The 25,154-nt window shown below is 47.0% G+C and overlaps 1 protein-coding gene across 2 annotated transcripts in view; it reads left to right on the forward strand.

The window, feature by feature from the left end:
- Window positions 1-25,154, forward strand: part of Afap1 (actin filament associated protein 1) — a 115,340-nt gene that overhangs the window by 70,917 nt on the left and 19,269 nt on the right. For both annotated transcript variants that reach the window (XM_035453445.1, XM_027387103.2), the window contains 4 exons: window positions 18-96; window positions 5,740-5,889; window positions 12,441-12,652; window positions 18,156-18,301. In XM_035453445.1, coding sequence (XP_035309336.1) covers window positions 18-96; window positions 5,740-5,889; window positions 12,441-12,652; window positions 18,156-18,301 — 587 coding nt within the window. The remainder of the gene's footprint in view (window positions 1-17; window positions 97-5,739; window positions 5,890-12,440; window positions 12,653-18,155; window positions 18,302-25,154) is intronic.

Raw genomic sequence — 25,154 nt, forward strand, 5'->3', positions numbered from 1 at the left:
TCCTTGTGTCCTTATAGAAATTGTCTTCAGAGAGGCCCAGCTCTGATGGAGAAGGTGCTGCGGAAAATGGAGTCACGTGTAATGGAAAAGAACAAGGTGAGATTCTAACACACATGCCAAGAATATCTGAGCTCAAAATACAAGTTTCTGTGAGAAGTGTGACTGCGTGGGAAGCCTTTGTGCTTCACCCACGCAGGCATCACACCCTCTGTGTCCCAATAACACTAGGAAGGCCTTTTGATTTGCAATAGCCCAGAACCTTTCTCTCTCATCCCACTTGCATCTAAATTATTGTCAAACCATGGAAAATACATATCCCACAGAATTAATAATTTTCCACCATTTTAAAATGTCCTATGGACATTAAACACACACACACACACACACACACACACACACACACACACACACACACACACACACACACACACAGAGGGCTGTGTAGCCATCACCTATGTCCATCTCTGGAACTTATTTTCTGTCTTCACAAATCAAATCCTTGTTTCCATGAAACCCAAGTCTCTCACCCCTTCCCAGCCCCAGCAATCACCAGTCTACTTTCCATCTCTGGGAGTGGAATCCTGTGGTACTTACCCATTTGCAACTGCCTTATTTCACCCGGTACATGTCTTCAGGGTTCGTTCACATTGTAGTATGTGTGGGTCTTTCCTTCCTTTTTAAGACTGACTAATATTCCGTTATATGGACTGCATCTTGCCATCCATTTGTCTACCAGTGGTACTTGTGTTACTTCTGACCCTTGGCTATTGAGAACAAAACTGCAGTGAACACAGATGTGCAGGGGGTAAAGTCTCTTGTTTTTAAACTTGACTTTATAGCAATATGAATGGCGTTCAGTAAAACACATCTGCTTTGACCTAACCATTCTTTGAGCTTTAATAAATACCTACAGCAAGTAACCACCACCACAATCCAGAGAGCATTTCTGTCACCCCCATGTTCCTACGCATTCCTCTCTGTCACCTGCCCCAACCCACCCCTGGCAGCAGCTGCTGTTTCCTGCCTTCACTTGGGATCCAGGGGGTACCACCTCTTGGGGGTTTCTTTCCCTTATCTCAGTGCACCTCAATTCACAGTGTGAGAGCTGTTGCACAGCATTTCCCATGGAAATGAACTTAGTTTGTCACCCACTGACCAATTTCAGGGCATACATTGACTCTAGGGACTCCCAAGTAGGACATACAGGATTGCAGAGACATTCTGACTTTCAGGTAGAACATATGGGGACTGTGGGGACATCCTGACTCCCACGCAGGACATGTAGGGACTGTGGGGACATTCTGACTCCCACACAGGACATGTGGGGACTGTGGGGACATTCTGGCTCCACATAGGCCTGGCATGTGGGGATGGTGGGGACATTCTGACTCCCAGGTAGGACTTTGCTTGAACATATGAATCCATGTCCCCCAAGAACCTATCTAGATGTGGGGTTTTGAGGCCACCTGTTCTCCTGGGATTACAGTCTCTGTCTGGCCTACGGTCTGTAACGGATACTTCACAGATGTGTGATGGTGTGCAGCTGTGGCCTCCCAGAGGTGAGCCATTTGTTCTTGTTGCCTGTGCATCTCTCTGGTAGGATGTCTCCTCAGATCCTTTGCCTATATTCCTACAGGATTGTTTGTTATTGAGCTTCTGGAGGCTCTGTAGATACTCTTCCTGCGAGTCATTTATGAAATATCTAAAGATTGTCCCCCACCTGTATGGCTGGACATTTTATTCCTGAGTATGCACTCAAGGGATGGATGCATCTTGAATGAATGTGGAAGAGCTAGTCCTCCGTGGACCTGAGACTTTAAGGGCTCAGGGTACCGGGGCCCTCATCTGTGTGGCTCATATGTGATGAGCACTCCTACCTGGGAATGAATCATGTGCTGCACCAGCAGCCGTCCCCACCCTGAGAATTCTGGAGCCCAGACAGTGTGACAGTTCACTCCGGAAGGTCACACTGTCTGTTTCTTCATTGTGGTTTTCTAATGCAGTCTGGTCCAAATGTAATTTTAGTCCTGCCCTCTGGAAGATACTACCAGTCAAGTTATATGTAATGAAGACCTCAGCGTGGGAAGCTATCTTTAACTTTTGTTCTGAGGTAGGGCACCCTGCAGTCTCCAGGCTCCTGCTTCACTGTTTGGTTTGCTTCTTTCTTTTTTTCCTCTGAATTTTGTTCTTTTTGTTGTGAGATAGTCTTTTTGTTCAGGCTGATCTCAGCCTCATGGTCTCAAGCAGTCTTCCAGCCTCAGCCTCCCAAGCTGGGACCTCAGAGGGACCACACACCAGGTTACTGTTCCTCTGCTAAGGTACAGCAGTTCAGTCAACAGCTCAGTTTTCTTGCTTCATGTCCCCAGCCCCCGTGAACATGTGTGACTAGGGTCTATGTAGTAATGTGTCTGCTGGATGTTCCTGTAGGTTTTGCATCTGTCCCTAGGAATCTCCTGTTTATTCTTTAAAAAGAAAATTACTTATTATTTGTATGTGATTGTATGCACATGTGTACAGGTTCCTGTGGAGGCCAGAAGATGGCTTTGGGTCTCTGGAGTTAGAGGTGAGGTACCTGATAACAAGGCTAGGATGCGAACTTAGATCCTCTAGGAGAAATACACGCTCTTAACAAAGTGGTCTCTCCAGTTCCTCTTGTTCTCTTTTTAACAAGAACAGCTGTATGTGACTGGGAATGAGCAGGTGACCTGGCTCACACATTTTCCTTTTGTCTGATACTGGACTTTGAGTGTTGTAGTTGCTCGTCAAAGATCACAAAGAAACTTCATGGTCTAGATGCACCCTAAGCTCCCCTTATCCTTGTTCTTCATCTTTATTGTTCTCTACTTTGCATTGGAGAAACATGAGTTGAGCTTTCTTTAGCTTGGCCCTTTTGTGATGAATTTTGTGGTGGTCACAGAGAAGAAGCCTGAGCTCCTCCGTGCTGCCTACACACTGTGATCTCACCCAGAGAAGGCATCAATCAAAGCTGTAGCTCTGCTCTGAAATGCCCTTTTCTTCTGTTAAGATGAAACCCTGTATAGACAGTAGGAAGCCAGTGACCATCTTATAGCTGATATGGGGAAAGATGACGGAAGTCCTAGATTGTAGAAACTGCTTCCCACACCCAGTGCTGTGTGCCTTTGAGACATAGTCCTCAATGGGCTATCTGTGGGTGGACCTGTTGAACCAGGGGTCTGATGATGTCACCTCTCTCTCCCCTAGACTAGACAGAAAATCATTTTATGTCTATCTCTAAGAGAAAGTGGACCTGCCTAGGTTTGTGACATTTGCACATTGAAATATTCATATTCTCTTTCTATCTTTGTCACTGGGGCATTGGTCTTGGCCATCTGTCCTCACTGAACCCTTCCACTGTTCTGTCATGTAGCATCACTGAGTTGCAAGTTCTCTATTGACTTTTGAATTTGGTAATGTGTTAAATGCTGCCCCTTTCCCACTGAATAGCCTCAGTGTGTCCTTGATGGGTTTTCTGTCATGTCCTTATATTGGGACCTTTCTTCCAGGGGTGACCTAGGATATGATTATTCTTTGCCTTACGGGTTGGAGTCCAGAAAGCATTTTGCTGGCAGGAGCTGGTCTCAGTTATGCTGAGAATCTGAATCCTATTCTTACTGAGTCCTGCTGCCTGAGTTACCTTAGGGTAGAGCCTTGAGGAGAGTGTCCTCCCCCACCCCCCCCACCCCCCGTCTTCTTATTTCCAGCTTGCCTGGGAATAGAAGACAGTGAACTCATCTACAGGTTCCTGGCAAGTCACTGATGGAGCCAAATACTGTCACTTCTATCCTATGTGTCTTGGCTGGGATGAAGTAGAAGTGACCCAAATCTCTTGCCCTGGGCTTCTGTCTGGTAGAGGGGGAAGCACTGGTTCTTCCCATCCAGGCTTTAGATAGGTTCTCAGTACTCAGTAATTAAATGTGTATCTAAGAGCATGGAAAAATATGGACATTCCCTGCCCCTTTCCCTAGATTCTCAGGAGGCCTTAATCTGGGTTATTTAAAATAAGAAAAAAAATGTCTGTTTGTAACAATACATGCGGCAGCCTAGGGTGCAAACAACAGAAGCTCAAGATCAAGGCCACAGGTAGGGTTGGTACCCGAGGGCCTTTCTCCCTGGCTTGTGTCTTCACACGCTCTGTGCACACACAGTCTATAAAAGGGCACTACTTTTTGATGAATCATTCATACCCCGTAGCCTCATTTATTAGAACGCTCATCTCCAAATACTCTTGGGCCAGAGTTGTAGGGCCCAGGCAGGAATATTCAGTATAGAACATTGTTTGCCCTCAAATTCTTGATGGCTTCATCTTTTAGCTACAGTGTGGCAGTTCTTGCCTCACACACTGCCACTTTCTTTTACACCAGAGAGTAGGCAGGGATTTCACCTATTGATCATGGAGGGAGGGTAGGGGCAGGTGGAAATAGAAATGAGTACTGTTTCCACCTCTTCACCAGAGAGGAATGGGAGGGACGCTTGTGAGTGAGCACGCTAGCTTAGAGGAGGGGTTGGGGAATTATTCCATAGCACATCACATGCCCCTGGATGTTCTGTCTCTAGTAATCTGTGTGATGTGCTGGGGTCCATTTGTTCCTGAAAAAGGAGAAAGGAGCCTGGATACCTGCTGCATTCTAAAGGGCTTTGTGTTGCCACAAATGGTTGAAGGTTTGTACTAGGTGTGTGTAGGGTGTGAGGTGATGCTGTATTGGTCGTGATGCAGAAATGTATCCCAGTGAGGTTGTGTCCCAGTGGAGGAGACCCCTGGGAAAGGGGCTTGCTCTCAGTGTGTCCTTACACATCCATTCTCACTTCTCTGAGCCTCGTCTCTGTGGTTCAGATGGATTCATGGATGGAGTCTGAGGGTAGGAGAGGCAGGAAACAGGGCTGGGTAGTAGTAGATCCAGTTGTCAGACAACCTCCCTCCATTGCATGGTATGGACAGATGAGAACTGCCCTATGTCAGAACTTGGAGCCCTTATCGCCTGCATGGACTCTGCACCAAGATGATGAATGTGGGAGTTCAGGATTTCCAGGTCTTCTGGTTTTTCTGGAGATGCCAAAAATTATTTTTGTACAAAATGTTTCTAGATTTATATATTGACAGTTTCTAGTCATCACTGTCCTGTCCAAATGAGATGATGGTCTGAACGGTAGGCCTCTGGTCTGAGAGCTCTGGACAGGGAAACTCAAAACATTGTCCAAAATGGACATGAGAGGCCTGTAATGAGGATCCACTACCCCATCCCTCCTTGCAGACCCAGCCCTTGTCAGCCAGGCTACTGATGAAATGGCAGCAGCTTCTCTTAGTTTCTTGGGCCCCTCCACCTTCCCCATACTGATGGTGTATGTCAACCTTTCATGCCTGGGCATCTCTCCCTCTGAGACAGACAGAACTCGGTCAGGCTCTGTCTGACCACCCAGCCATTCTTCCAGTCATTCCCATCTCCACATGGTTCTTGCCATTATTTGCCATCCTTTGTTGCCTTCAGTCCATCATGTGTGTGTGATAATGCAGATGTGTCTGTATGCACATATGTACATGCCTGGTCCTCCTGAGTGCAGCCATACCCTCCCGCAACCCCAACATCCGCACCCCCAGCTGGCTCATCCCAGATGCCCATGTGCACGATGAGTAACAGTCTGCAGGGGAAGAAATGCCTGGTGATTAATGCTGTGATTTTCCCATTTAACATGAATGGTTAAGAAACACTTTTGTGTTGACAGTGAAGAGGAAGAAAACCTCCAAGTCAGATGCCAAGGGAACTGTGTCCAAGGTCACTGGGAAGAAAATCACCAAGATCATCGGTCTGGGGAAGAAAAAGCCATCCACAGATGAGCAGACATCATCAGCAGAGGAAGATGTGCCCACCTGTGGTAAGATCCTGCTACATGCCAGCAGCAGAGCAGCAGACTGTCCCTGGCTGTACTCTGGGGCCATCTGAATTGAGGAATTCAGTATTTAGTAATGGAAGAGTCTTCGGGGGGTTTGCAATGTTCTCCCGGGTTCTTTCAAGGTTAAAAAGCTATGTTCTCTGTTGTATGACGGCACCTTCCCTGGTCCCACTCCAGCATTTCCAGACTAGGACACAGGCACAAGTTGTAGATCCAGAGACATCTGTCCATCCTACAGTCTGTCTTCCATCTTTGTTTTGGTGAGGGGAACTGCTTGTCAGGGATTGGGTAAAGCATATGGTCTACAGCAACAACCAAGCCAGTCCTGCCCACCATGGCCTTTGGGCTAGGGGCTAAAGAAAGGAACCAAACAGGGAAACAAACCAGAGGAATGCATGTGTAACACCAGTGGGGAACACCATGGGGAAAGCAAAGGGGTGGAGGGTTCTATTATAGCACCTAAGTTGGGCTGTGGCCAGGCCATTGGGTACAGTCTCCATGAGAGTAGAAGCAATGTCACTGTAATGGCCCCAGTTACCAAACTTAGGAGAACTGTGTAGTTCTTTCAAGGAGGAAAACTGCATAAGTGGAAATAGAGGTGCTTGTCTTTTTATTTTGTTTTGTTTTACAGTACTACAGACGTTCTAGGCTAGTGTTCTACCACAAGGCTCTTTCCTTTCTTTAAAAAAAAAAATCAAGAACAGAGCCTAGCATGGGGGTACATTCCTATAATCCTACTACCAGGGGGGCTGAAGTATAGAGGGTTGCTGCCAGTAAGGCTAGCCTGGGCTTACCAGCCAGGGCTGTGTAGCAAGGCCCTCTATCAGAAAAACAAAAATGAAAACAAGAATGGGCTGCAACTGTCCTTGTGTATTACTGTTTCAGACTCTACTTCCCATCTGTGTGAACACACATTTCCTTCATCCACAGTCATTCTGTTAACAGTCCCCTTTGTCCCCATTGAGTGCCCTCCTTGGGGGCGCAATCAGGAAAGAATCATAACCTCTGTAGGTACCAGGAGCCTGATACACCCCAGATTCCTGGATTGTATCTCATCAAGTGACTACTGGGAACAGAAAGACAGAATCAGGGCAGCTAGTGATGATGGCTTCCATATCACACTCCTTTCCATGAAGAAAGAACTTGGTTGCAGTAAACCCAATTGGACAGAACTGTGACAGAGTGGGCAGGGTCTGGAGACAAGGCCACACTGCTCCTGGCCAACTTCCAGCTTCCTGGAGCTCTTGTGCATGTATTCTTTCTCCCTGCTTTTGTCATCAGCCCTTGTGATGACCAAAGTTGAGAATTAAATCAAGCTTTACTACTGTTTTTTGTTGTTGTTGTTGTTGTTTTTGGTTTTTCGAGATAGGGTTCTCTGTGTTGTTTTGGAGGCTATCCTGGAACTCACTCTGTAGACCAGGCTGGCCTGGAACTCACAGAGATCTGACTGCCTCTGCCTCCCAAGTGCTGGGATTAAAGGTGTGTGCCACCAACGCCCTGCTACTTCTGTTTTGTTTTGTTTTTTCAACTGATCTAGGTCAGTGGAGGAAATAGAAATTAGTTTTTTGAGACATGGTCTCATCATGTAAACCTTAATGGCCTTGAACTCACAGACAACTGTCTACCTCTGTCTCCTGAGTGCTGGGATTCAAGGCCTGACTGGAGGTAAAAATGTTTTTAAGAGGAATGACTGTGCATTAACAAGGCAGGCAAGTAAGGCTGAAGTCTGGATCCTCCTTTTGCAAAAGAGAACCCTGATGCTCAGAGATAGGCATGACTTGCTCCAAGTCTGAGTCTCAGGGCTCATTGAAGACAGAATGGGTGACCCCCACCCCCTACAAACATTTTCTGTCCTCTCCTGTATTTCCTTATCAGAAGAGCACAGCCCTACAGGCCTCCCCATAAACTGCTCTGTTGGCACTGTTGCTGTCACACAGTGGCTCATCTCTGTGCTGGTCACTTTCTTGAAAGTATGGGTGATTCTGAGAGCAGGGGCCTGAGGCATCTGCCACACACAACTCTAAAATTGCCGAGCAGCTCTTTGCCAGACCAGGGGTAAGGGGAAGTGTCTCTAGGGGAACAGGGAACAATGGCCATTTTCAGCCCTTCAGTGCAGCTGCAGGGCTCTGGGCCGAGGAAAGGGGCTGGACTCAAGCCTGAGGGGGCTGACCCTGCCAAGTTGAGCCCCTGCAGCTGCTGGGAGACAGAGCTAAGCTGATGGGCCAGAAGGGCAGAACAGAAAAGACTTCCTTTAGTTACTGAGCCGAGCTTGGTGCTTGTCTATGCACTGCAGTCTGGTTATGGTGGGTGGGGTGCTGTGGCTTCCTGGGTGCTCTTGCAGGGCTTTCATGGGCTGAAGAGCAGACCTGCAGATGCAGCTGAACTGCCCCAGGTTCTGTCTCTATCCACCTGAGAGACCTTTGAGGGATATGTTAATGTTGGTCCGGGCAGCTTCTCCCATAGCCCTCCAGGTAAATGAATCCTAGTGATACACCCAAGGTGGTTTTCATCAGGCTTTCCGTGGGCTGATGTTGTCCTGGGATTCTTTATAAGCAAAGCTGTATGACCTGGAAGTGTGCCCTCCTTTCAGTGCTTCTCCTTCCTGTCACCCCCTGCCCCGGCCACTGCTGCTCACCACAGGCACCTTACACTAGTCACACCATCCTGGGCACACACATAGAGATCTCCTCTTGCTACCCACCTGGGATCCCAGTCTTGTCCAAGTCTCCTATTGCATGGCTAGATTATGACCCTGCTCCACTGGGTCCCCATCACCCAGAATAGGGCCCAGCACAGGGCAGTAAAGCCATTGCTTTGGCGATTCAGGTTGCTTGTCTGGGACGTGGGCCCCAGCAGTCTCTTGGTTTCTGTGAGGGTGGAAGATAAGCTGTGCAGTGCTGAATGCCTGCCTATGTACGTCACTGTCCATTCTTCACCTGCCATGCCTTCAAGTCAACAAAACACATCTGCACACCAGGCCTGCCCAGGGTCAGGTGAAAAAAATGTAGAATCTCAGGCCTGTAAAGTTAGCTTTGTAATTCTAATGAAACCTTGATTAGTCTTGCCTTTCTTCCTGTAGAATTTGGAGTGGAAAGAATACCAAAATATTAAACTGAAATTACCCAGTTTTTAAGATGCATTAGCACCTTGCTATAATATGAGTGGAATTAAAACAAAAACCAAAACAAACAGCCAAGCTGGGTGGTGGTGGCACATGCATGCCTTTAATCCCAGCACTCAGATGGCAGAGACAGGTGGATCCCAGTGAGTTCAAGACCAGCCTGATCTACAGAGTGAGTTCCAGAACAGCCCAGGGCTACATAGAGAAACCCTGCCTCCAAAGAAAAAACAAACAAACAACAACAACAACAACAATGCCAACCAACAAAACAAAACAAACAAAAAACAACCTCCCAAAACACAAAAAACAAAGCTAATTAAATCAAACAACAAAACTCTATGTGTAATTGTTTACTTAAAGCTTGGGATACAGTTCTCTGAAGCCTCCAGCCTCTTGGCCAGTCTGGAAACCAGGCCTTCAGGTCCTGGCTGCACTCTGGCACCCTCTGGTGGCAGATGTCTGCTTCAGCTGGAAAATTGGGCCCATCCCTTCAGCAAGGCCAGGAGTGTTGGTACCAAGAGTGGGACCCACCTTGACCCTAGACCACTGCCTGAGGAGCTCTGCCATTCTCTGACTGACCTCACGCATCTCTGTTTTCCCTCCCCAATAAAGCAAAAACTTGGGAGCCCCCTTTTTGAGAAAACAGGGTGCTATGGATGTCAGTTAACAAACACAAAACCATGGACACATCTGAGAGCTTCTTGTTTATGTGAGCCAGACCTGTCATCCAGGGAATTTCTTTCTTTCCTTCTTTCTCTCTTTCCTTCTTTCTTTGTTTTCTTTCTTTCATTGAGACTTAAATCCCAAGAATGTATTAAAATATGGTAATGTCCCATGAAGTCATGGTCTAAATTAAGGGAGGACCTGTCTCATGCAATCATTCCTCTGTAACTGTGATGTTGGGAAAGCTACAGCATCTGGTGACTGTGGCCAGATTCTGTCTGCAGAGAGAGCAAGGCAGAGCCAGTGCTGCTGCCTGTTCTGATGGTGGGCGGTGTCCAGCGACAGCTGTGTGCACTTGGGGAGGCAGCTCCCAGCTGTGAGCCCTAAGTCAAAGTCGTGGACAATTTATGGGTGTTTCTGCTAAGTTCCCCAGGTGTGCATTAGTCTCACTATTCTTACTACTGACACAATGCCCTAGTACCTTCTGTCCAGTCTGCTGCTGAGGCTACCTGCCTGCTTTAGTATCTAAGGCTATCATACTGGCCCAGTGTCTGATGCTATCTGCCTGACTTGGCATCTGAGGCTCTCTACAGTGTGACCACTGGAGGTCCCATGCCTCTATATCTTCTACTCCTTCAGCTGCTGGCTCTGCAAACCTGCACAGGACATGTCCTTTCCCTATCTGGTAGCTCCATGACACCCACGATGCCCTAGAGTTCAGTGCTTATTTGTTTGTTTTAAGGCAGCTCCTCCTTGTCATCCAGGCTGATCTTGAACTCAAGTCCTCTTTCATCTGCCTCCTGAGTGCTGAAAATATATACTCCCACACTGGTTAGTTTTTGTTGTTGTTGAGACAGGGTCTTATTATAGCCCAGGCTGACCTTGAACTCATGATCCTCCCTGCTACATGCTGGGATCACAGGCGTGTGCTGTCACTCCCAGGACGGGTGGCTCTTTAACAGTGGTTAAACAGTTCAGGCGTGTGTGAGCCTTGCCTACAGAGTATATCAAGTTACTCGAGGGCTTCCCGACATCCTGTTTGTGGACTTGTGCTCAGAAAACACTTAGGCTCTGTTGACACAGGTGACATCTACTCAGAAGTCAGCATGTGGCTTTTGGCATGATTGATTGCTGTAGGTGGTGGTCAGAACACTGAGAGCAACTGTTCTACTGAGGTGTTCACCTGACTGCATTGTAAAACAGGGCTTTCCATTTAAAATAATAACAAACGAGAACGGTTCCATCTACACATTAAAAGCCTTTAAAAAAGAGCAGTATCACTTAACTGTGGTGTTGTACAGGATGAAGATCCAGTGAGGCCTGCAGCCATAATGGGAATAACCTTCCTTATCCATCTTCTCTGCTTTCATGGAGGCATCAGGTCTGACTGTGGCCTCTGGTAGGGCACCCCACACCTGAGGGTGTCTCCTCCTTCCCAGGTGGCCCTTGGAAAACAAGTTTAAAAGCTGCCTAAACACGAGAGAGCAGCAAGTTCCCTGTTCTGGAGCCCCCAGACCTCACAGATTTCTTGACTGGCATGGCTAATGGCAATTTTTGTTCATCAAGAGGTATACTTTAGGGTGTGTGGGCACAGATGACCCACACCTAGATGAGAACTCACACTTTGTGAATGTGGGCAGTCATTGAGCAGTATCTTGAAAATATTCATCAAGATGTACAAAACTTCGCCTGGGCACTGGGCATGCGAGCATACATGTGCAAGGACTGGAAGATGCTGAGTGGTACCCAGCACTCTTCAGCATCTTCCTTTTCACCTGCTGCTTACCCCTTTCTACCGTCTAATCCCTTTCTAATCTCCGAGTGTTGGTATCTGCGACATGGAACAGTTGGAGGCCATATAGCCACAGCTGCCACAGTCACCATGGAACCTCCAACTCATGCCTCAGCATTTCTAGAAAAATGTGCTTTGTGTTTATGATAGCCACAAATTGTCATTTTCCTGTGTTTGAGGATTTTTCCCTTTCAGGGGATAATTCCTCCCTGTAATTCTGTCACGGGCGGCATCACATCTCTTTGTGATACACTGAAGATACAGTATCATGCCAGATACACCAAGAACAAGAACAAGAACAAGAACAAGAACATAAAGCAGACCCAGACTCAGGCGGTCAGGTTTCATCTGTCTCCCCATGAGATGAAGCCCTCACTTCCACATGTGGGGATGGAACATAGAGACCAGGAGGAGGCCTCAGGCCTGTGGGTGGGGAGCTCATACCAGCTATGTTCTGTCATTTGCTGGAACACATCCAGTGCTAGGGAACTCACCACTCCCTAGGCCTCCCACTTCCTGGAGAATTTTCTTCTTCAGATACTTCTATTTTTCTGTCTCCCATGCCCTGCTTGCAGTGTTTGCAGTTAGATCTTTTTTGCATTCGATTTCTCTCCCGTTATATGCAGGCAGAGGTTGGTCCCCATTGCCTTCTAGCCATCCCACATGCACTGTCACTGTTTCAAGATGGTTTCCATATCAATACCAAGTATCTGAAAATGGTTCTTATACCATGAAATGTCTTCCGCACCAGTAAAAAGCTTCCAGGTCCTGTGGAGAGTGAGTTGTGTAATAATGGCTCTTCTCTCTTTATTAACACTTAAAACCTGGGGTGTAAGCATGTGTTTCATGCATGGTACTGCCCTGGTCTGTAAGAGACCACAGACAAGAGACTTGGGTAGATCTCACTAGTACCTTTGCTTGTTCAGGAGGCTGAGCTGTGGCATCCTCTCCTTGCAGGGTACCTAAATGTGCTCTCCAACAGCCGCTGGAGGGAGCGCTGGTGCAGAGTGAAGGATAGCAAGCTCATTTTCCACAAGGACAGGTCTGACCTGAAGACCCACATCGTCTCCATCCCTCTCCGTGGCTGCGAGGTGATTCCTGGCTTGGATTCCAAGCACCCGCTGACCTTCCGACTGCTTCGCAATGGACAGGAGGTGGCCGTGCTAGAGGTATGGGATTCCCTGGTGGCCTCTGTACAGAAAGGTGTGCACAGGTTCTGTCAACAGCACCATGATTAGGTCCTTTGCAAAAGACCCTAGCTTCCTGCAGGGTCTGATTTTGATCCAGCCCCTTCCCTCCCTTAGCCCATTCTGTTTTGTGTTCTCTTCTGCGTTTCTCTTTTTGAGTCGGGGAGTGCACAGGCTGCCTAGGGTACTGTACTTGACAATTTTTCTTTCCAGAGTTAAATGCCCAGCTCCAAATAATGGGATACTTTTTTCAAAGTGCCCAGGCAATAACTTGTTGAAAATGTCCATTAAAATACTTCTACTAAGCATAGGCTACTGGGGCACATGGAGACTGTTTCCTTCACTTGTCCTTTGGAAAGATCTCTACCAGTTTCCTGATTGAAAAGGCATTTTAGGGCCCCTGGCACCCTGCAGCAGGGTCAGTGAGCTGCACAGGAGCAGGAGTACATTCAGTTTCAAAAGCCATGACTTTTCTTCCTCCTCCACCACCACCTCCTCCTCCCTCCTCCTCCACCACCACCTCCTCCTCCTTCTCCTCCTCAGGACTACACAGGAGCAGGAATACATTCAGTTTCAAAAGCCATGACTTTTCTTCTTTCTTCTTTCTTCTTCTTCTTCTTCTTCTTCTTCTTCTTCTTCTTCTTCTTCTTCTTCTTCTTTTCTCCTCCTCCTCCTCCTCCTCCTCCTCCTCCTCCTCCTCCTCCTCCCCTCCTCCTCCTCCTCTTCTTTTTCTCCTTCTTTTGAGACAGGATTTCTCTGTTTGGTCCTGGCTGTACTGGAACTCCAAGATCTGCCTGCCTCTGCCTTCCAAGTGCTATGATTAAAGGCGTGCACTGCACCATCTGGCTGCTTGGCTGCTTTTGTAGGACAAATTCATTGTAAATGTTAGTTTCTGTCCTGCCTGGTCCCCACAGCCATTTAGTCCCAAATAAACACACAGAGACTTGTATTAATTATAAATTTATGTTTGTCCTATGGCTCAGGCTTCTTATTGGCTAGCTATTTCTTAATTATTAACCCATTTCTATTAATCTATGTATCTCCGCCTGGTCTTGGCTTGCCGGTGATGCCCTGGCACTTTTCTTCCTTAGCAGCTACATGGCATCTCTCTGGAGACTCACCCCCCCCCCGTTCCTCTTCCCAGAATTCTCCTTGTCTGGAAGCTCTACCTGTACTTCCTGCCTGGCTACATCCTGCCTGTCCATTGGCTGAAACAGCTTTATCCATCAACCAATAAGAGAAACATATATTCACAATGTACAGAAAGACATCCTCCATCAATTCACCAATCTTCCATCTTGTTATTTTTCTACCTGTCATTCATTCACTTATTTTTCCTATCTTCCATCCTTATTATGATTAAGATACACACACACACACACACACACACACACACACACACACACACACGTCAAGATTGTTTGTTTTTCCTGGGTACATGCCAGTGTTTTCACGCTGTGAAGTCAGCAGAAGTGAGGCTACATTAAATATGGAACAGTGGGCTGACATGCAGGCTGTCTGCCAGATACAGAGCCAAATCTTAAATGGCTATGGTGTGGGTATGGGGCTCTGACCAGGATCAAGGTGTCCAGTCAAGCAGTCAATAAGATCTTGAATTTCAAAATGTGGGTGCCTATCTCCAGCATTGCTTTCCTAGTAGGTTTTTGTTTGGCTTAGTTTTGGTTTCACAGGGACCTGCATTCTCCCTACAGAGCTCACTGGTCATTGTAGTCTCAGGAACCAGGAGGATGACTGCGTCCCCTGGTGGTTGCTATGTAGCAACCCATGTCCCAGAAGGCTTGCTTTATTAGTCCAGGTCTGGGATGCCATATCTATCCCTAGCTCTCAGCTGACCAGACAACAGCCAAGTCTGTTTTTCCCCTTGGCCGCTTACCAGCCTGTAAAAACGAGCAATGGGCTAGAGTCAGTGTCCTTTGCAAACCTCCATGTGAACTGAGACCTTTGGGTTATGACAGCTGAGACCCTGAAGGGAGCTGTTCTCAGAGCAGAAGCGGGTCTCAAGGGAAGCTTCAGTGGCAGATGCCAGAGGCCCCAGGAAAGAGGAGGAGGGACTGGCACAGGAGGAGGAGAACTGGGCTGCATGTCTGGACAAGGAGAGGATCCCAGGGTGGGGTAGGTGAGAGCTACCTCTATGGGGGTGCTTAGTGCTGAGTCCACAAAGAACAGAAAGTCCATAGCTTCCAGAATACCTGCAGCCCTAGCAGGTGCTGGAGAGTGGACTCAGTCTTCTGAAGGACAGCAAAAGCCTGTTGAACTAGCATTTTCCCAACTCATCGACAGTTTCTACAGGGCTAGAGTGACTTAGTGTTCACACACAGGGCTGTGGGGGGCTGAGGTGACTTAGTGCTCATACATAGGACTGTGAGATTGAGGTGACTTAGTGCTCACATACAGGGCAGGGCTGTGGGACTGAAGTGACTTAATGCTCATACACAGGACTGTGGGGCTGAGGTGACTTAGTGCTCACATACAGGGCTGTGGGACTAAGGTGACTTAGTGCTCACATACAGGGCTGTGGGGCTGAGATGACTTAGTTATCACACACAGGGCTATGGGTCTGAGGTGACTTAGTCCTCATACACAGGACTGTGGGCCTAAGGTGACTTAATGCTCACACATAGGGCTGTGGGCCTAAGGTGACTTAGTGCTCACAATAGGGCTGTGGGGGGCTGAGGTGACTTAGTGCCCCCCCACAGGACTGTGGGAGCTGAGGGGATTTAGTGCTTCACACATAGGGCTGTGGGGCTAAGGTGACTTAGTGCTCACACAAAGAGTTAGGGATATAGCTCACTTGTCTAGCATGTAACAAGACCTTGGATTCCATCCCAAATACCACACACAAAAATGTCATTACACACACACACACACACACACACACACACACACACACACACACACATACATCTCACTGTTGGTCGCGCAGTGGGCCAGCAAGGAAGGCTGAAGGCTGTTGCCTGTGCTTCTTCACACTTTAACTTGAATTTATAGATGCTTTTGGAATTACAGAACCAGTGCAAAGAAGGGCCACATTCCTTACACACAATGGTTGTTTCCTGATGTCTCAACATACTGATTTCCAAACACTTTTGTGGATTTCCCCCCACCCAGTCTTAAATAACTCACTGTGTGTTTGTAAACAATAAAAACAAAAGCAAGGGACACTGCTTTGCTAGAACCACAGTGATGGCAAGAATGGAAGTTAATATTGATGCCATGCTCTTCCATGATGCCTAGGTCTTAATTTCAATTTTCCAGGTATGCCAGCATGGCCCCTGGTGCCTGATGAATATCTGAAAACCCTGTGGCTATTTATCCTCCAGCCTCCAGTCTTCCAGCCTCTCCATCCAGGTTCATGCTGCTGACACTCCTCAGGGCATAGAGCTGATGTATTATAGAAGATCCTCCCTCTGGGGTGTGCCTTCTCCTCCTGATGCTGGGCTGTCCTGGCACCCTTAGCAGGAGCCAGATGGGAATGGCGTCACTGTGTGATGTGTCCTTCAGGGAGGTGCTTGAGGTCATGTGTCTCATTAGTGATATGATTCATCTCGACACTGTATTAGTTACTTTTCTATTGCTGTGATAAACACCACGACCAAGGCACCCTATAGAAGAAAGAATTTGTTTGGTTAAGGATTCCAGAGCAACAAGAGCCCATCATGCAGGGGAGGGATGGCAGCAAGCAGCAAGTGGCAGACATCGCAAGTGGAGTAGGAAGCTTGAGTTCACATCCTTTACCATACGCATGAAGCAGAGAGAGCAAACCAGAAGTTTATGAGGCCTTTTTCTTTCAAAGCCTGTCCCCAGTAACATGCTTCCTCCATCCTCCTTCCAGGCTGCACCACCTAAACCTCCCTCAAATGTACCTCTGACTAGGGATGGAGTGCTCAGATGCCTGAGGCCATGACAGACATTTCTCATTTATGCCACCATGGATACCTTGGGCCATTGCCCAGCTGAAAGTCACTACACACCCTCTGTCTTATGGGCAGGGCCTTTGAGACTGATGTCAGCATTGGAGACAGGCCTGTAGCAGTCCCCGTGATGATGACGGTGGCTGAGTGATGACATTCATTCCTCTGTTCCTTCTACCAGAATTAGTGAGCCTCTACTGAGAGGCAAGGTTTCTTTCCACACATTTCAGTGATCAGCCATTCACCTGTATGTAGGAATCTCAGGGCCCTCAGCCCCAGACTGTAATCCTTTACTTGCTCGGCACCATCAGTGAGGTATGGACTCAGGTTTGATCACCACCTACATTTCAGCTCACAACCATCTGGAACTCCACTTCCAGGAGATTCAATGCCCTCTTCTGGTCTCCTTGGGCACCACACATTCACATGGTTCATGTGCATACATGAAAGCAAAACATTTATACACATAAAATGCACAAATCTTAAAAAAATAATAAATGCTTCCATGAAGACAGCCAGGTGAGATTTAATCAAGAAGCTGGCGATTCCCTATGTGTGTCTGTGTCACTGTGTTAGGGATGGACCTACAACATCCTGCACTTTTAATGTAAATGTTCACAACAGTTTGTGTTAATTGGGCATACCTTGATGTTCTTCCGGTGAGGCATGCATGGGTCCCTGTGCTGTGCTGAGTGAGCACCCACGGAGAGCCATCAGCCATGCAGCTTCCTGACAAGGGCTATTCCTTGCTTGGACTTGTGTATGTGGCCTGGATGAAACTATAAAGTCAGATTTTCTTGAAGTTTAACCTAGAGATCATTTTCTACTTATAAAAACAGTACTTTTCTAAAAAAAAAAATCTCCAACTTCTTTAAATAAAATTTAAGGTTTACAAGTATCTTCTTAAAAGGTAATAGAGTTTCTAAAGCACTTACAAGGATGGCTTAAAATTTTAATGGTAGTCTGAGAGATACATTAAAGAGGTTACAAGGTCTGGTACCTATAGTGTCTTAAAAACAGACACTGTACAGAGCCGGTGAGAACCACAGAATAGTGTCACTCCTGCAGCAATGCAGTGGACATGAAGATAAGTTGCCTTTCTGTATTTTTTTTGGGGGGGGTGCTCTTTTTTTAAAGCAGTATCTTGATAGGAGAAACATGCTCACCATCCCAGACCACATCGGCTGCAGTTCAGGACATCTGGGAGTCATGGGGTAGATAGAGCTCCCTCGTGCTTTCGAGGCCAAATCCTCAGCAGGATTTGTAAACAGCTTGCTATGACTCAAATGCTTGTGAATCTGTGTCTTCCACTTTGGTGCCCTCTCCCAGGTAATAGGGGGTGTGCCTTGGTGCCTCAGACTTTCAGCTCCTTTTCATAATTGTCCTGTAACCTCCAGCTCTCCAGCCTAGTGTGAGCAGAAGGCCAATCCTCTAATTCAGGCCATGTATGTGTCTCTTTTCTTGGCTGTTCTCAGTGATCCATGTTTTCTTTCCCTTCCTGTCACACGTCCTTGTCTTTGGTTAAATGAATCCCACTTTCTTCCCCATGGCAGGCATCGTCCTCTGAAGACATGGGCAGATGGATTGGCATCTTACTGGCTGAAACAGGGTCGTCAACAGACCCAGGAGCCCTGCACTATGACTACATAGATGTGGAGATGTCAGCAAATGTCATACAGACGGCCAAACAGACCTTCTGGTAAGACTCATGTATACCCTGTGGAAGGCCTGAGCTAGCAACATCCTTCTTCTTTTCGCTGACAATAGGTGCTGGGTGAGCGTACAGGTCAGAAGTATACCTGAAGACTTCTCCTTGGTGAGGTGCTGACCCGATGCCCTGATGTTGGTCATGTCAGCCCTCTGGGATTTCTGCTAGAGCAGGCTTGTCAAACTTGACTGAAGATGGTAGTACTGGTGAGCCAGATGGTCCCTGTTACAGCCACTGAGCTCTGCCCTTGCAGCCAGAGACAATAAGGGATTGTGGCTGTTTTTATTTGCACCAACAGGTGGTAGTCCTGATTTTTGTCCTGTGAGCAGCTGGGCAGCTGTTGCCAGCTCCTGCATGACAGGGGCCTTCTAGAAAGCATAAAGGAGTCTGTGTGTTGCTGAAATAAGGCCAAAGATTTTTTTTCTTTTCTTTCTTTCCTTTTTTTTTTTTTTTTTGTGTGGCAGGGTTTCTCTGTGTGGTCTTGGCCATGCTGGAACTCTCCCTAGAGACCAGGCTGGCCTCAAACTCAGATATTCACCTGCCTCTGCTTCCCAAGTGCTGGGATTAAAGGCATGTGCCACCACTGACCAGCAAACCCTAAGATCTTAAGGTTGTCAATGCAGCACTTCATAAATTTAAGTTGTGACAAATAATGCTACTTTGTGCAAAAGCATACTTTTGAGCCAGAATGATTCCTGAACACAATAATAATGAGGGGTTTGTAGCAGCAGTTCCCATAGGGCCCTCAGCCCATTGCTGGCATTCAGCAGCATCAGCTGTTCCACAGGGTCCAAGTTTTTTTCATACTACCAGAGATGTGTTCTCCTTTCTCGGCATTTTGACATGTGCACTGTTGTCCAGGCTATGGTGGTGAACAGGTTCCTTCACAGCACTGTCCCCCTGGCATGTGTCCCCTTCATACACAGTGACAGTACGGAATGCTGGATGAATTTGGGGTAGCCTTGGATTAGGCAGACTCCAGTTGTTTTGAATGCCACAGTGAGCCACACATGGCCCAGGGGTGCAGAGCCACACAGCAGACATGGGGAGGTCTTCCAGGCAGCGGGATGCCCATGGGTTGCCTGACTGCCATTCCTGAATTCCTTGTTTTTACCTTGAAAGACAACCAATGGGCTAGGGATGTAGCTTAGTTGGTTTAGTACTTGCCTAAGCATCTCCAAGGCCCTGAGCTTAATCCCAGGCGCCACACAAATTGGTGCATGTCTCTAATGTAGAGGTAGGAGGATCTGAAATTTAAGATCTTCCTTGGTTGCATAGTGTGTTTAAGACTGTCCTGGAATACATGAGACCACATCTCAAAAAATAAGGCAACTGATAGACTTTGGCACTTTTCAGACATACATTACCTTAGAATAGACCATTGCCCCTGTCACTGTAGGAAAGCAATTAGCAAAGTCTTGTGCTAGTAAAGGGTGGCTTACTCAGAAGGTGGTTTCTACATTTGTACCAGCACTGTGAGCTCAATAGCTCCTCAGCTCACAGGGTCCCTTCTGATGACAAAGTGTCAGGATCACAGAGTGGGGACCTCTCTGATGTACACAGTAGTGATGTGACAAGATAAGGCCCGTTCCTTAGGGCAGTGCTAGCCTGTGACCTACATGTCAGGCAGGGCACAGAGCATCTAACAGCCAGTCACTAAGTGACTGGTACTCTTTAAATTTGGGGTAGCATGGAAGAGTGTCCACAGCCCCCTGAGAAGCTGTGGGTATGGGTCCCTAACTCCCAGCATCACATCCCTGCGAGGCTGCATTTTCCCACATATGTCACTCACATAGCAGAGTGTGGCCAGTGGGTGCAGAAGCAGGGAGTGGAACCCTGTCACCAACCTCAGAGAGACATTTACAGACCTGAAAACCACTGTCCCCTTCTTTAATAGTTTATATTGGAAAAGCTTCATAAACACACATATGTATAAATGTATATATATGTATATACATATATGCACAAATATGTGTTAACTGATTAAATATGATCAACTCATGATTATTGTTTTTAAATGAGTACGTTTCTCATATTTCCTTTGAAATTCAGTAGGTAGTGGACAGGAACTCTTCACAGAAGAGCTGGAACAAGTCACGAGTCCTTTAACACTAGGAATTCCGAACAAAGCATCTGGGCCAGTTGCAACGTGCCCAAATGTACCCAGAGACACATAGGTCTTCCCCTGTATCTGACCTCTTTTTTTTTCATTTTAAAAAGTATTTTAAAATATTTTTCATGCAATATATTTTGATTATATTCTTTTTTCTTCCACAACTCCTCCAAGATCTTCCTGCCCACTCAATTTTATGTCTCTCTCTCTCTCTCTCTCTCTCTCTCTCTCTCTCTCTCTCTCTCTCTCCGTGAACAAAGCACAAAAGACAACAATTACCAAACCATAATCAAAAAAGCACACTTAAAAATCTACCTGGGGTTCTTTTTAGGTTGGCAACTACTCCTGGGCATTGGGCCAGGCCTAGAATGCGGTTGATATTCCTGGTGACATTCCATTGGAGAAAAATGGATTTTCCCTTTCCTAGAAGCTGTAAACTGCAAATAGCTTCTTTTGGGGCTGGGAGTGTTGAGACAAGGTCTTTCTACTTACCTCTGGCTGCCCTAAAACTCACTCAATAAACCAGTCTGGTCTCAATCTCACAGAGACCCACCCGCCTCTGCCTCCCAAGTGTTGAAATTAAAGGCGTGAGTCATCATATCCAGTACAAACGGCTTCTTGGTTCATGGTGGAACTTTGTCTACTTTTCCCCCATGCTGGGATTTTGTCTGGTTTAAACATGCAGTGTGCTGCCACAGTCTGTGAGTTCATACACGTATCAGTTCTGTTGTATCTGGAAGACCCTATTTCCTTGGAGTTCACCAACTCTGGCTCTTGCAATCGTTGTCTCTTCCTCATAGATCCCAGAACCTTGAGGGGTTCAGGAATCTATGGAAACATTCCATTTAGAACTGAGCTCTCCAAAGTCTCTCACTCTCTGCATGTTGTCCAGTTGTACATCTCTGTGTTAATCACCATCTACTGTAAGAAGCAGCCTCTCTGATAAGGGTTAAGCAATGCTCTGATCTTTGGGTATAGCAGTATTTCGTTAGGAGTCATTTGGTTGCTATATTCCTTTAGCAGAATAACTGTTGTAGGTTTTCCCCTAATACCTATTTACCCTCGGGTCCTAGGTCACTTTAGCAATGGTAGGTATGAATGAGTTCTATCCCATGGAGTGGGCCTTAGTGTCAATTTAAAAAATGGTTGATTACTACCATAACATTTGTGTCACTATTGCACCAGCATGCAGACAGATTGCTGTTGTAGGTCAATGGGGTTTGTAGCTGGGTATATTAATGATTATTTTCCTCCTCCCATAGTGTGTTTAGTACCTTCCAGCATAATGAACACAAGTCAGTAGTGGTGAAACTTCTCTTTGGCAACTAGCTCTATTTTTTTTTTCTGGATTTGATGGAATAAGTAAGTGGTGTATCTTCAGCAAGAGGATCTTACCATCAGGTTGTGGAAGTAACCAATAGCACCGGCAATATTTGGGGGATTTTTAGCTTGATGTACTAACAATTATCAGTACTTATGTGGAAGTTACTAAAATCCCCCAAATAAAACTCACTTCCAGCGAACAGATCACCATATTCAGAAGACACCCTGAATTTCCTGCACACAACTCAGCTTTTCCTTTATAACTGAGCAGAATTTTAATCTAAACCAAATGTGGGGTGGCAATAGCCTGGAGGAAGGAATGCAGGTTGCTGTATCGAACTCTCTTCATTAAAAAGGCACACGCCATATACTTAGCCTAGGAATTTTTGTTTTTACCTCATTAAAATCTTTTTAGAGATGTTAGCTAGCAATAAAGTTAATTTTCATGTTTTAGTTTTCTAGCCAAACATTCCCATAAACCTTAACAGATAGGAGACTGAACAAGCAAACAGCCTTCAAAATATGGTAGCTTGCCAAGGAGATAGATAGTCTGGGATTAAGTTATTTTTTTGCTTTTTGCAACTTGGCGGCTGTGTGGTGAATCTTTGCCAAATGATTATAAGAATTATCAGCAATTGTGTCTGACTGAAGGAAAGAAGGTAATGATGTTCTGAAAAGGAACAGAAACAAAGGGAAAACCCTGCAGGACTCTCCCAGGAGATTGGCGTGTAAGAATGTGGATGGTGCTGGACACTGGGACACGTCCTGAGGCTGACCAAAGACGACGGTCAGATGGCAGAAGGACAGCACCCTGGCACTTCCCCCGTACCTCTCACAGGTCTAGCAGAATGTGATAGTAACAATGTTACTTCTGCCTGACTAAAGGGCAACAGTGTGGGGAAAGCTACCTTCCAGCCACCATCTTCAGGTACCTGCAAGTCTCTGCATTTACATACAGCAGTCCCTGGGATGTCTTTATGTTGTAGATTCAGCCTCTTTTCTACTTAGACACTTGCCTGAAGGTCATTGCAGAAAGAGCACTAGAGGGCAGCGTGAGGCTTACTCTGGGCACCGCATGAGTTCTCTTTACTGGTCTGCCCCCCTCTGTAAATTTTAGGATGTTCTAGTCAGTGGAGAAGGCCTCTGTGTATATGCTTCTTGAATATTTTGGGCGTTCCTTTTGAGGGAAGCAGAAGTGTACCCAGCTAGGGTGCACGTGCTCTGTTGACTGTCTTTGATTCTTCCCGATAACCGTGCATACGTGCGAGTACTGGGCATGGTGCCAGAACCTGATGCTGCAAAGAAAATATGAGGTCCCTGCTGTGTGGAAGGGAAAGAGCTATGTGAACGCACATGCAGGGCTGAGTGTCCAGCAGTAGCCATGTTCAGTGCCAGTAGGTGCAGGCACACTTGTGCCCTGCATTTAACTGAGTCTTTTAGTCAACGCCTTAAAACATGTATGTGAAACATGCAGGAACTCCTAAGTGGCTAGTAAATCTTTCCTTCTTGAATTTTCTCCTTCCTGTGACTTGATTTGATGTAGATTAAGTGTAGAATAATTACATCACTGTTCATAAGCTAAGAAGTCCGAGTCATCCCATTTGCCAGAGGAGCGTGCTTGCCATCTTCTTCCAGCAGGGGGCAGCAGTGAACTATGAGAGAATGTGGCCATTAGGGTGTGCAGAGCCACATGGTTGACTGGCCCAAGCTACTTTTCCCAGAGAAACCAAGTTTGGGCATTACGTTATGTGAATTTAATTTCCCCAGTTAGGAGAAAATGCTACCTAGGTTTTCATAATTCTTCTTAAACAAGCTCAGCTTCCTGAGAGGCCAGCCCATCTCTCCTCGTTGTACTTTGGAGACTGGAGTGACAGCATATTTCAGACGCTTGTGTTCTGGAGGGGAGAGGCAGATGAGGAGCATGTACAGAATAGGCCAGGTCAGGATACAAAAGGAGGAGAGTTAGCATTGCAGAGGGGGGCTCCTTCTTACTCACCATCGGGGATGACCCCTCTGGCACAGACAGGGTATGAGAGCAGCATCCTGCGGGGAAGAGGGACAGCAAAGAGGAGGTAGATGCTGGAGAGACCCCCAGCGGTCCTGACACCATGCAGGCCCAGAAGGAGGAAGCTGGAGGAGCCAGGGGTGAAGCTGGAGTCTGGTGAATGCAGCCTGCCCTGGACAGTGCTTCACTTGGTTTGTCTCTGTGGCTTTTGAAGCCTGTGGGTGGTGGCGGGCAGAGGACTAACGTGCTCTGGCTCTCTGGAGAACATGGATGGGGAGGAGAGTCAAACTGTCTTTTCTCTATATGTACACTTGTAATCCTCTGGCCAACAGGTATGGGCTCCTCTCACACCAGGTGACGCCCCAGTTCTCTGTGAACTCTAGCAGGGGGCCACTGTAGGACAATTCTGACACTGTCCACCAGGACACAGTGTCAGGTCCTGGAGATCAAAAGCTCTGTCCCCAGGACTCTGTCCATTTCAGATGTCATTCACAAATCCAGTTTGTCACCCATGCTCATTAAAGAGCAGATGTTAACACGAGATTCTCACAACCCCACAGACACTTCTTAGACCTAAGGAAGTGGTTTGTTTGCTAGGTCACTGGTGTGTTAGGAATACCCCAGCATGGAACTCCTGGATAGGAGAGGCAGAGGGTCAGCCATGGGATACAGGAGCTGCCACCTCTTCCGTGGGTACAGTGCTCTGCCTGGATCTGGCGCCTTCCTTGGGTGCATGCCTTCTCTAGGTATGCTGACTTCCCTGGGTGCAGCACTTCCCATGGATTCAGTGTCCTCCCAGAGTAAGCACCTTTCCTGGATTTAGCGTCTTCCTGGTTTACTCCTCTGGGTATAACACCTTCCCTGGATGAACCACCTTCCTGGTGCCTCCAATCCAGAAGCTCTTCCACCCTGTCTTCTCAGACCTGAAAGTCCCTGACTCTGATCATACAGCTGTTTCCTTAGCCACTAGCACCCCCATCCTCACATCCTTCAGGCTTCCCAGGGACAGCAAGCAGCTCATTTTGATGGGCAAAGGAGGCCTGCTTCCCATTATCATTAGGAAATTCAAGGTTTTAGGGGCTCTGGCCAAGTATAGGAACCAAGACCCAAGCATGTATGCCATATGTATCACAGCAGCACAGGCTTCCAAAGCCTTAGTGTGGCTACTTTCGGGGCCTTCAGAAGATCAGGGACCAACTGAAGGTATGCTTTGTGGCTGCCAGAGCTCAGAAAGTGCTTGTTGAACAGCCACAAATATCCCACAGAAGGCCAGGGAGTGGTGTAGCCATGCTGGCCCTTGCCTTTGGAAGTGGCCGGACTCTGCAGACAGATGTGAGCGGAGCAGCCTTTCAGAAAGAGCTGCTGTGCCCTCTCTAGGTGTATGCTTTCTCTGAGCATGGTGA

Source organism: Cricetulus griseus, assembly GCF_003668045.3.
Source record: "Cricetulus griseus strain 17A/GY chromosome 1 unlocalized genomic scaffold, alternate assembly CriGri-PICRH-1.0 chr1_1, whole genome shotgun sequence".
Lineage (NCBI taxonomy): Eukaryota > Metazoa > Chordata > Mammalia > Rodentia > Cricetidae > Cricetulus > Cricetulus griseus.